This window comes from Sprattus sprattus, assembly GCF_963457725.1.
Source record: "Sprattus sprattus genome assembly, chromosome: 1".
Classification (NCBI taxonomy): Eukaryota; Metazoa; Chordata; class Actinopteri; order Clupeiformes; family Clupeidae; genus Sprattus; species Sprattus sprattus.
Genome location: NC_137920.1, coordinates 21,687,502 through 21,700,209, shown reverse-complemented (window position 1 = coordinate 21,700,209; position 12,708 = coordinate 21,687,502). Strand labels below are relative to the sequence as shown.

General features: G+C 42.4%; 1 protein-coding gene across 1 annotated transcript in view; it reads right to left on the bottom strand.

The window, feature by feature from the left end:
• thumpd1 (THUMP domain containing 1) overlaps window positions 1-3,185 on the bottom strand; it is a gene marked incomplete at its 3' end in the record, with an annotated part of 8,759 nt that extends 5,574 nt beyond the window's left edge. Inside the window, exons 1-4 of the mRNA XM_080855614.1 lie at window positions 3,101-3,185; window positions 2,493-2,724; window positions 1,909-2,089; window positions 1,444-1,692 (exon numbers count right to left, since the gene is read on the bottom strand). Of these exons, the coding sequence (XP_080711740.1) occupies window positions 1,444-1,692; window positions 1,909-2,089; window positions 2,493-2,693 (631 nt within the window). The 5' untranslated portion in view covers window positions 2,694-2,724; window positions 3,101-3,185. The remainder of the gene's footprint in view (window positions 1-1,443; window positions 1,693-1,908; window positions 2,090-2,492; window positions 2,725-3,100) is intronic.
• Window positions 3,186-12,708: the final 9,523 nt, after the last annotated feature.

The window sequence follows — 12,708 nt, the reverse complement described above, 5'->3', positions numbered from 1 at the left end:
AAACCCTTCTCCCTTCCTAACCCTCACACACTCTCACCCTCCTCACTCACTCTCACCCTCACCCTCACCCTCACTCACACTCACACTCACACTCACACTCTAACCCTCACTCTAACCCTCACACACTCTCACACACTCTCACCCTCACTCACTCTCACCCTCACCCTCTCACTCACACACTCTCACTCACACACTCTCACTCACACACTCTCACTCACACACTCTCACTCACACACTCTCACTCACACACTCTCACTCACACACTCTCACTCACACACTCTCACTCACACACTCTCACTCACCCTCTCACTCACACACTCTCACTCACACACTCTCACTCACACACTCTCACTCACACACTCTCACTCACACACTCTCACTCACACACTCTCACTCACACACTCTCACTCACACACTCTCACTCACACACTCTCACTCACACACTCTCACTCATACACTCTCACTCACACACTCTCACATTCACTCACCCTCACTCTCACACTCTCACATTCACTCACTCTCACACTCACACACACACTCACACACACACTCTCACTCACACACTCTCACATTCACTCACCCTCACTCTCTCACTCTCACATTCACTCACTCTCACACTCACACACACTCACACACCCTCACACTCACACCCTCGCCTCCAATCTGCCTGAGCCACTCCCTCCCTCCCCTGCAAGGCCCTGATGTCTGGGATACATTTTAGTGTCAAACAGATTTACAAATACCCCGCGATTGGCAAACAAACAGAATGTGATTTATACATGACCCATGACTTGCAAATATGCACACCTTTTTTTACACACACAAAAAACATCCAGTCTGTGTTTTGTATTTGTAAAACGTGGTGCGTCTATACTTGCGAACCGTGGGCCATTCATAAATTCCATCCTATTTGTTTGCAAATCCCAGGGCATTTGTAAATCTTTTTGTCAATAAATTGATCACATACTGATGTAACACATACACACACATACAAATAATAACCTCAAACTGTTTTGTTCAACCCTTCCAGAACACACACACGTATACGCACTCTCCATCCTGCTACTAGAACACGACCTGAGCACACACACCTGCCCAAACCTTACTGTGACTGCTGCCATAAACACAACCCCCTATGGGCTCCAGGGCCTAAAGCTTAGTTTAAACTTTTAGAGAGACACGCAGAGGCCCTTGCATCGTTGCATACTCCCTCCGTGCACCTCCCAAATGCGTATACATTCTGCTTCCATCCTTCTTGTCCCACACCTGCATGGGTCTTTCTCCCTCTCTCAAACCCTCCCTCTCCCTCTCCCTCTCTCAAACCCTCTCCCTCTCTCTCAAACCCTCTCCCTCTCTCTCAAACCCTCTCCCTCTCTCTCTCAAACCCTCTCCCTCTCTCTCTCAAACCCTCTCCCTCTCCCTCTCAAACCCTCTCCCTCTCACCTGCCAGGGCCTTGATGATGTCGTCCCTCTTGTTGTGGCTGCTGTTGCGGGCCTTGAAGGCTATCTGGTAGGTGGCCTGGGCGGGCGCCTTGAACCAGGGCTCCAGGAAGTCGTCCAGGTACTTCTCCATGTCCTCGGGGAAGGCCTTGCACGTGCCGCAGACGGGCAGCATGCGCAGGATGACCCGCGTCTTCTTCTTCTTGGTGGCGTGCAGGTCCTGCAGGATGTGGTGCACCAGCTTGTCGGGCTCTGGTGAGAGAGGATTGAGGGAAAACAAACAAACAAATAAAACGAACAATTGAACAAATGACATGAGATATAGAGGATTAAGGCTCAGGTTTGTAGTATGAGGTGATAGGCCTCCCTGCAATGATGCTGCTACCAAGAAATGAGGCAATAGTCCGACACACACACACCCACACACACTTCTGATTCCTTTCCCAAGTTTAACGCATTGTCCCTCACCTAGGTTCTGTGTGCGGATAAACACCACGTTGTTGGCTCCGCTGTCCATGGCCTGGAAGCGCCTCTTGCCCTTCTTGGTGGACTCACGCATCTGCGTCACCTCCTTCTTCAGGGCTGCTTCAGCATCATCTTCATCCTCCTTCTCGTCTTCCTCGCTGCCGCTGTCCTCCTTTTCAGCAAACTGTGCAAACAATTGCATCATGGTCAATCAATCATATATTTTAAGGGCTACCTGCATCCTTACGAACCAGAAAGGCTTTATTTTAATGATCGTCCGCAATATGGGAACTATGGGAATATGTTATCCTCTACATCTGTAAACTCTCAATCTATTTTAGTCTCTCTGTTAATCACCTTCTTCTTCTAACTCTCCACTTTGCAATCTGTCATTCGTTAATTCAGTCTCGGTTTCTCACTCCTTTATTTTCAGTAGCAATCATGTTTCTGTATCTCCTTTAGGGTTCTGCATGTTTTGAGGGGAACAGATGCTTCAACATTGAAATGTACTGCACGGACTATGTGCCTGGATTAGCTAAATGTTTTTGTATGACCAGACACATAAAAGATGTGGCACTGTTTCTTACCTTCTCCGGGCCATAGAGGTTCTCTGCATACTCGTTGAGAAGGTTGTAGGCCTCCGCGGTGCATTTCCGCTCGTTCAGGTTACAGGTGATAAGAATGCCTTTCATGCCCACCTCTAGGTCCCGTGAAATCCTCTGTTTCTTGTACCTTGGGGCCCCGTAGTGTTTTCTGGTTCTTTTCTTTGAATCGGCAGCTTCTGACATCGTCAAGCCGACCTCTGTACCTAGCCTATTCCTTTATAGAAAAGTTGATGGATTCGCAGCTGCTGTTTTACTAGCGATTTTCTTGATACAGTTGCTACAACCTTGATTTAGCCAGGTCCAATGTGTTGCTAAACTGAAATAAACGTCTTGGACGATAAAGGAAGGACGTTATGATAAAGAGAAGACGACAGATGTATGTAATGTTGTTTATAACCAGATAGCGTTAGCTAACATAACCAGGCTGAGCTGGTTAGCGTTCAAACCGTTTGGTACTACACACAGGGAATACAACTAGCAATACTGAATACTGTGTGGAAACATTTCATACAAAGCACACAGCTGCAATAAAGAAAGGGGCAGCATTTAAAGCGTTGTACATATAGCTTACGTTTGAAAGACAAACTAACCTGAAACTGTGACACGTGTTTGTGTTGTGGGGGGAGAGTGTAGCCAGTACCGTTTCACAGGTCAGTTCAATCCAAGCTAACTGCACATGCCTCATTCATGCTATTTCATGTTGTGACGCGATTGGTGGACGGAAGTCAAGCGCTACGGATAGCCATAAGGGTCAATCTCTTCAACTCACTAGCCTTTCGTTAATGATTCATGATTTTACACGCGTCCAAACCCACTCAATTATATGTGATGTTCAGTATGTTCTGTTTAGTCTAGTAAGCAATACTCATCAATCAGTCCTACTTGTCAGAAGGTTGATTATCAGTGCACTGAAAGCACATCCACACCTTGTCAACACCATAGTCCAAGAGATGTGCGTAGATGCTAAGCCACTACTAGTGCAAATAAGAAAAGAAAGAAAGAGTGGGTTGACCAAAAAATATCACTGCCCTTCTCTTTTCAGAAGGACACACAGGCTAGGGAAGCTGCCTGTCCAGGTCTTGGAGCATTAGTATAACTTCTAACGGAGGGAACTGATGTAATGTGACACCGCATACAAAAAAAAGAGGATCGGATAGCTTGATAGGGGTAGCTCACTTTAGGGAGAATAGACTACCTTAACCTCGTGCTGATACGAGGCAGCGGTGTGAAGTTGTCTGAGATTGCCTTTTGGAATTCACGTTGATTCCACTGCTTACGTCGAAGGATTCGTCTTCAGTTCTTTCAGAACGGTAGGCTGCATGTTGCTAACTTTGACTAGGGTTGGTCTATAGTCTTCGAGGGAGGTATACAGTGTCTGTTTGCATGTGCGCCCACAAAGTATGTGATATACTTCAATAGCCTACTTTACAACCAACCATAGACTGAGCCTGCATCTTTTATGCCCAGATGTCGATGAATGAGCCTCCACAGTACACAACTACTAACCTAAACATTATTTACGTAAACAAACGTGTGCATAATATATCGGAGTGACTACGCCAATGGTCTATTGATGTATGGTGTTGTGCTTTGTTGTTAAACTTAGTTTTAAAACTCAGAGGCCCCAACCACACAGATGCATTTCTGTCAATGTAATGAGACAATAGTCCACCTAAACCCTCAAATCAAGTGAGGAGGATCTCATGCATGCTGACAAGCATGCACGCAGGCACAATTACGATAGATAGTTTGGAGCTTGGCTCTAACTATAAACTGGCGATAGCCTGATACTACAACACTCAACCAATCTTAGTTAAGCGAAGTTATATTTTCAAGTGCTGATTGACGCTGACTGACGCCACTTCAGCAATGCCACTGCGCATGCGCAAATCATTGCCTCAACTGTTAGTATTTTATCATCAACAAGGGACATAGTAGCCTACATCAGAAGAAGAACACTGACCACCAATGTTACCTGATCGTGATGACGGCTGACCATAAACGCAGTCATGTTATGTGGTATTTCAGTTTTTTTTTTTAGTATTTTTAACCTCGTTAAACACCCTAGGATTCTGGTTACAGGTTTGTGTGTTTATGTTCAAACGTGAGTTCCCTAAATTCTTAAAACTACAGCTTGCTGTACTAAAATGTATATGAATAAATAAAATGCTAGTGTAATGATTAAATATGGTTATGTAAGGGATAATGTATAGAACGCAGGTCATTGTCGGGAAAATAAGCCCCGACAGGGCGAACAGCACCCCGACGCGAAGCGGAGGGGTGTTGCTTCACCGTGAAGGGGCTTATTTTAAGTTCAGTTCATACAAATAAACATCGTTCACGTTCATCCATTGGAATTCTGAACTAGTTCATAGTTCAGTTCATTTAAATTTTTTAAATTTTTTATTATTGCAAATCTTTCAGGAGGACATAATTTGCACAGAAAGGTGATATTGTAACTGTCGGAAACTTTATCAGACAGTGTGTAAAAATCCTGCACATGATAATAAGGTGGACCGGATGTACTCACTGTGTCTGCGTCTTTGTTTTCGCTTTCACTTGCCATTTTTATGAGACTGGAGAGAACTGTTGTCTTGGAATACGTTGCTTGTTTGGTATGTGTGTGTGTGCGTGATTCAATGTTAACGTAGTGCGAGTGTCGAGTTAGTTGGTTTAGGTAAGGCTACACCGCAGAAATTATACGGAAACTGTTTTAAAGGGGGTTCGGGAAATGTGTTATCGCTGAGGGTCATCCAATTAGATTTGAAAAGAATGGAGACTTGGATTTGCAGTTTGATTCTTCTATCTTTGTATTGCATTAACAACCATGAATGGGATAAATTGTCGACGGTGTATGTTTGTGTGTGTGTGTGTGTGTGTGTGTGTGTGTGTGTGTGTGTGTGTGTGAAAGTAAAGTACAAAGAGAAAATATACATTTATCTGTCGTACCATTTAAATAACTAATGGTAAGCTTTCAACCTTTTCAACAATGACATGCTACTGGCTTAATCCAACATCAACAAGGGTACACTAAATGAAAGACCGCTCAAAAGTTAGCATAGGTAAACCCTGTAACACTGGTATTTGTACATTAGCAGCTTATGCTAAGCGAGTTCACGAACAGTCATGCTAGGTTAATTAAGTGACAGTGCTCGTAACAACTATGAGCCAGCTAAACTATAACAAACACATAATGACAATGTAAGCTACAAAGTCAAAATGACGTTCATGGACGCACACAACTTCAACAAAGTGAAATATTCAATTATGTAAAAGTATACCCAAAGTAAACTGCCACTCTATCTAAATTAGCCTGGTGACACCAGCCTACGTATTTCCGCCTGATTTGATTTCAAGCTCATACTCAGTCTAGCCCAACCCCGTTGACAATCGTCTCCAGGCCTCAAAATCCAACCGCACCAATCAGCGAACAGTTCAGAGCTGTGACGCAAAACTCGCCTTGCCGAGTTGCATTAGTCCAGCCGAGTTTGTAGTTTACAAGCAAAAATGGCTACGGAGGAAGAGACACGAAAATCTATCAGAGAAGTTGTCTCAACTCTCGAGAACATCAGACAATTAAAAGGAGAACAAGAGGATTGTCTTGTAAGTTTTATGATGAGAAAGGACGTCGTAGCTCTTCTCCCAACTGGCTTTGGGAAGAGTTTAATTTAATTTAATTTTACTGGGAAGACCGAATGCTGTTACTGTGGTTGTGTTCCCCCTCGTCACACTTATGGAAGACCAGGTTAGAGAGGCCGGTAAACTTGGAATACGTGTCGGTCAACTCGGTGTTGACGACGAACGAAAGATCCGCGACGGTCATTTCTCGCTTGTTTTGGGAAGTCCCGAAGCTTGGCTCCTAAATTCGAAGTGGCGAAGGATGCTGAACACAACCATTTACCAACAAAACCTTGTTGGTGTTGTCGTGGATAAGGCTCATGTCACGTACAAATGGTGAGTCTGCATAGTGTTGTATTTAAATGCTATTATTACGTAGATCTTATTTGTCAAAGTTACATTTGTTCCCCGAAGTTCAAGAACTACGTCGCACAGCAAACGTCATTACCAAACGTTGCTGATTGGTTAAGGGAACTCCAATGATTTTAAAACTCAAGATTAGCACCCGCCCATCTCGGAAACGAAAATGCATTGGGTTTTCCCAGACTGATTGATGGAATAAAATGGAGTCACAGGCTGGTAATGGCTAGGCTATATCTAAATATGCTTTGAAGAGAAATCAAAACACTACCATGCGGAGTGGAGTCAGATGACCAAGGCAATTACAAAATATGGTAATTTGCTCTGTCTGGGCAATTTAACAAATAATTACTATGGTACTGAGCAACGACATGGTGCAAGCATTTGATAAGCTGTGTTTGCTTATTTGCTAGTTAGCAGCTACTGTTAGCGACATGCCTAACGGATACATGACTAACGAAAGCAGACTTTTCTTGTTAATCAATCATGGCATAATTAGTACACTGTTTTTTTATCTGTACATTTTATTTTATTTTTTTTAAAGCAAGTAAACTGAAATCCGTGAATACTTTTGTAGGACCTTCACAATTTCATCTGCCAACTTTTTTAAATGTTTCTCTGGTTAGGGAGGTGGCGCACAGAGTTATGGGTAATAAGGCAGCATCAAGGCAGCTCCTATGCTCTCGCGAAAAATGACCGTTATCTGACGATTTCAAGGTATCTTATAAAAGCGGAAGAGAAAGATTAAGAGTTTTCGAACGGTCCTTCCTTCCTTAGATGGAAGTAAGGAAGAAAGAAAGAAAGAAAGAAAGAAATGAGGCATTTTAAGAGTTTTTGAACAGGGCCTAAAAGTATACAACATGTGTTCCATTAAATGAATGTGTTACATTAAAATTACAGAACACAACATAATGACATCAATAAATTCCACAATAAATAGACAAATGAATTGCAGGGCTGCAACTTTTGAGAGAGAATGAGATGTCCCTGCCAATTTCATTATAATTATAATTTCATTATCAACATCCCTGCCAATGTTATTTATGAAATAATTTGATGTAGGCTGTAATTGTATTGGTGTCATCCCTGTTTCACGGAGATTTGCAGGTATTCCAGATGTCCAAAATCATTAACCTGTCCTGTCTCAGGCTAGCAGCCAAATATTTAATCTCACGTCAAATGTATTCAGTCTTTGTCAATCCCGCACCAAAAGGCTTTGGGAATTTGAGACCTTGAAAACCTAACTCGGCTAGCTTGTCCAATGTAAATAAAGCATGTTGCCAACAACATTTTATCAGAGAACACATACCGTATTTTCCACACTATAGGGTGCACTGGATTATAAGGCGCGCTGTCAATGAATGGTCTATTTTCGATCTTTTTTCATATAAGGTGCATTAAGCGAAACAAAACAGTCAGGCAGTCAATCTTAATTAAACGTGTTCACGATAACTCTCAACATTGTCCAAACGTTAATGAGCGTATTCACAACCTCCCAACCTTGTTCAGTTGTAACACGTCTGAAACCGCTAAATCAAACGTTAACGTAATTTACAATAACTCTCAAAATGTTGCTAGGTATTGTATGTACTGAAGCTGCTAACGCTTAGACCAAAAATATATTGAAACACATAGTAGCTAGCTAGCCTTGCTGCTAAATATAACTATAGGATGCTAGTCAGCCAATCTAATTAAGTTCTACAAATACACACATACATGAAAAACATTCCCTATTCAATGGCTAGAGAGCAACGCTCCCAGCAGTACTCCATAGCTAATTACCCTAGTTGTCATTTCAAGCTTGCTGTAGAAGGCACTTCCAACATCGAGCCACCAGCTAAGAGAGCAACAGTGGTCGAAAGCAATGTAGCCTACTGTTCCAGTGTTTATAAAAGTACGGTAGCCGTAATGTAGCCTACTGTTCGAGTGTTTATTAAAGTACGGTAGCCGTATTGCTGCAAGCGGTGCGGCTCTGTAGTTTACCAAAGTCGTACTAAAACATTTTGACAGAGCGATGTGTACCACACAAAATCGTTTCCAGGTCAGTAACCACAACCAGAATGAATCCATATATAAGGCGCTCCGGATTATTAGGCGCACTGTAGTTTTTTGAGAAAAGTAAAGGCTTTTAAGGCGAGACACGGCAGGCAAAAACATCGTTTTTTCAGCAGTGGTCAATTTTGAGATTTTGAGCTAGTTCACTCCCTAAACATGTAATCTTTCATACTAGCATAAAGAAAATATCCTAATTATACATTAATGTGTATATTTATTCACATTTTGTCTGGTCGCGGCGTCAGCATTCTCATAGGTTTCCAGGAAAGTTAGCAGTCTAACGTAACGTGCAGTATGTCGGCTTTCTGATGCTAGACATGTTTGGTACCGTTGGAAAGCGCTATAGCTCTCACACAACGTTATCTAATCCAAATAAGGACATTTCCTTTCCAGCAGTAACCAATGATGTTAGCAAAAACGGGGGTTTAAACATAAGGACGCAATTTCATTGGTTTGCGGTGGTTTCTGATAACGTGATTCGCTCAGACGCATCACGTGGTATGGCTTGACACTTCCTGAATCTTTAAATGCGATTTTCTCAAAATGAGTTTTTTGTCATTCTCCGGTAGATACTTCTCAGCCTATGTAGCACCTATGTACACCAAACTTTCCAGTTATACACTTAGCAGTCTTCTGAAGATATTTACAGAAGGATTTGTTAATTAATCATTCCTGGCCTGATTTATGTGACATTTTGATCAAAAAAAGGTGGCGAAAATCGTTTTTTTAAGGCTGTAGACAGTATATTTTGATTTTCTAGGTAATGAAAGCAGATATCCTGAAATCCCTCTGTAAATTTGTTTGCATCTTGTATGTTAACAAAATGAAAATAAAAAAAATCACCTGGCTTTATCGTATGTCCAGATATATCTACCGGAAATATATGCAAATTTGAGCATATTTAATTAGATAAGGCCTAATTTGCATAATCAAACATAGTAATTACAGAAACTTGTAATACATTTTTTGTTCATACATGTGTGAGTAATCAACTGAGGAAGTTTCATGGTGATATCTATTATTTAAAAAAAATACCCTATTCACCTGTAGTGTCTCGCCTTAAGTGCCTCTATAGTCCAGAAAATACAGTACTCCACATTCAAACGATTTGAAAACAATTCACATGGGCTGAAAACACGAGCAGTACTTTGGCAAAATGAAAATTGGACATTCTTTTTTTTGTTATTCTTTGGTTATGTAACCGTTCATGTCCGATGTCACAAATAATGTCGCAAATATTTAAATTACATTTTATCTGAGAACACACACACTACCATGCCAGTCTACATGTTCCTTTGGCTTCTGCCGTTGTCTTTGCCGGTTCCATATCCTTCAGCTTGTCAACAGATACGCGTGTTCACTGTCCACTAGGGGGCTTAGGCCCCGTCCCATTCATCTTCCCTTCACCCTACCACTTCATCGAAGTGAACTTCACTGTGGAGGGCCCCTTCACAACGGAGTGAGAAGTGTTAAGGGATTTAAATCTTTACCTGAGAAATGGGACACCACTTGATCACTCATATCCAGCTCAACTGTAGGCTACGTTTCACCAAAAACGCAATGCAAACAGTGTTCCTATGTTTGCGAATTTGAAAACACGTCAGATTTTCAGGTTTTGGCAAACATATATTTCCACATGTCATAAAATAGCGTTTTTTACGGTTTTACAGCTTAGCCCACTCATGGTGCCTTGTGAATTGCTTCATCCAGCTGTGCTAGCTTACAAACTAATATTTCAGTTTTCTTAGTGGCTATCTCACTTACCTAGTATATCTTGTGGGCTCATCTGGCTATCCTTGGCTATCTCACGTGCTCTTTGCTGCTGGCCCAGGCTATCTCACGTGCTCTTTGCTGCTGGCCCAGGCTATCTCAGTTGCTCTTTGCTGCTAGCCTAGGCTATCTCGCGGGCTCTTTGCTGCAACCCTTTGAGCTAACAAAAGCCAAGCTCGAGAGGGAAGAGAGAACTGTGTATGTGGCCACCACTATGTCAGGCTTCCTTTTTGTGTGTGCTTTTATTTCAGGTTAAGAATGTTTGTTTGATTTGTTTTTGTCTTTTTCTTTCTTATTCAGTTTGGAGAAAAGTCAGCCGCCTACGCTTGAAAGATGGAGGCTGACAAGGGGCGTGAAGACTCCTCGCCACACAAGAGGGAGCAAGATGGACGCAAACCCTGCTCACGTACAATGAGTTTGGCAGACTCAGGATCCCCTCAAACAGATAAGGGAGAGAGTTCCCATGACTGCTCCCTGTGCGGGGAAAGTTTCACTCAGCCATTGGATCTTGCTCGCCATCAGAAAACTCATCCTGGAGAGAAGCCGCATTACTGCTCAGAGTGTGGGAAAGTTTTTTCCTCCTTGACCTGTTTGAAACGACACCAGATAATCCACATTGAAGAGAAGCCTCATAAATGCCAACAATGTGGAAAAGCCTTTGCCTTAATGTCCAAGTTAAAAATACACCAGAAAAACCACATTCGGGAGAGGCCTTATGAATGCCTACAGTGTGGGAAAACTTTCCCCTCTGCAAGCGGCTTAGAAATGCACCAGAGGACTCACACAGGAGAGAAACGGTATCCCTGTACTCTGTGCGGAAAGAGATTCATCAGTTCACAGACCCTTAAGAGTCACCTAAAAGTGCATAGTGGAGACAAGCCTTATAACTGCACACTCTGTGGAAGTAGCTTTGCAAGACTTAATGATTGGAAGTTCCATAAAAGGCTTCACACAGGTGAGAAGCCCTACATTTGCAAAAAGTGCGACAAGTGCTTTACTCAACCTACTCACCTAAAAACGCACTTGAGAATGCATGCTGGAGAGAAGCTATATCAATGTCCACACTGTGGGAAATGCTGTTCACAGAGTAGCCATCTCACGACCCACCTTAGGACACACACTGGAGAAAGGCCTTATCATTGCTCTGAGTGTGGGAAGTCGTTCACTACATCAGGCCATCTTAAAACTCACCAGAGAGTACACACTGGAGATAAGCCGTATCCCTGCTCCGAATGTGGAAAGTGTTTTTCCCAGTCCAGCGAACTTAAAGGCCACCAGCAACGACACCACACTGGAGAGAAGCCATATTCCTGCTCTGAATGTGGAAAGTGTTTTTTCCAGTCCACCGAACTGAAAACTCACCAGAGAGTACACACTGGAGAGAAGCCATATCCCTGCTCAGAATGTGGAAAGTCTTTTCCCCATTTAAGCACACTTAAATATCACCAGCGATGTCATACTGAAGAGAAGGCATATTCCTGTTCTGAATGTGGAAAGGGTTTTTCTCGGCCTAACGAACTTAAAAGTCACCAGAAATATCATACTGGAGAGAAGCCATATCTCTGCTCTGAATGTGGAAAGGCTTTTGTCCGGCCTGGTCAACTTAAAATTCACCAGCAATGTCATAATGGTGAGGCACCATTTGAATGCATCTGTTAAAAAAGTGCGTGTGCATGTGTGTGAGAAAGAGAAGTAGACAAGAAAGGTAGATAACAAAAAAGTGTTTGTGTGTAGAGGAAGTAGACAAGGAAGGTAGTATAACAAGATAACATGGGTCTAAAATAAATAGGGATACAGATGCATAGTTTGTGGGTAATGGAGTCTAAGTTGGGAGAAGCCTGCTCTGAATGTGACTCAAGTGTTATCCTGTGTACAGCAAACTTAAAAGTCACCAGCAACGAAACCACACTGGGGAGAAAGCATATTCCTGTTCTGAATGTGGAAAGTGTTTTTCCGGCCTCACAAACTTAAGTCACCAGCGATATCATTATGGAGAGAAGCCATATTCCTGCTCTGAATGTGAAAAAGCTTTTTTATGGCCTACAGTGTGGGAAAGCTTTTTTATGGCCTAGTCAAATTAAAGTTCACCAGCAACGTCATAATGATGAGGCGCCATTTAACTGCATCTGCATCTTAAAATTTAAATGTGTGTGTGTGAGAGACAAAATTGAAGAAGTAGACAAAGATGGTAACATGGATCTAAAGGAAACAGAACGCATTTATCAGGACTTCTCTCTCTCTCTCTCTCTCTCTCTCTCTCTCTCTCTCTCTCTCTGTCTTTCTCTCTCTTTCCCTCTCTCTTTCTCTTTTTTTCTTTCTCTCTCTCTCAATGCCTTTTCTTGCTTGCCTTCTTTCTTTTCAAAGGGTAGTTCAATTATCTCTACGTGCATTAAGA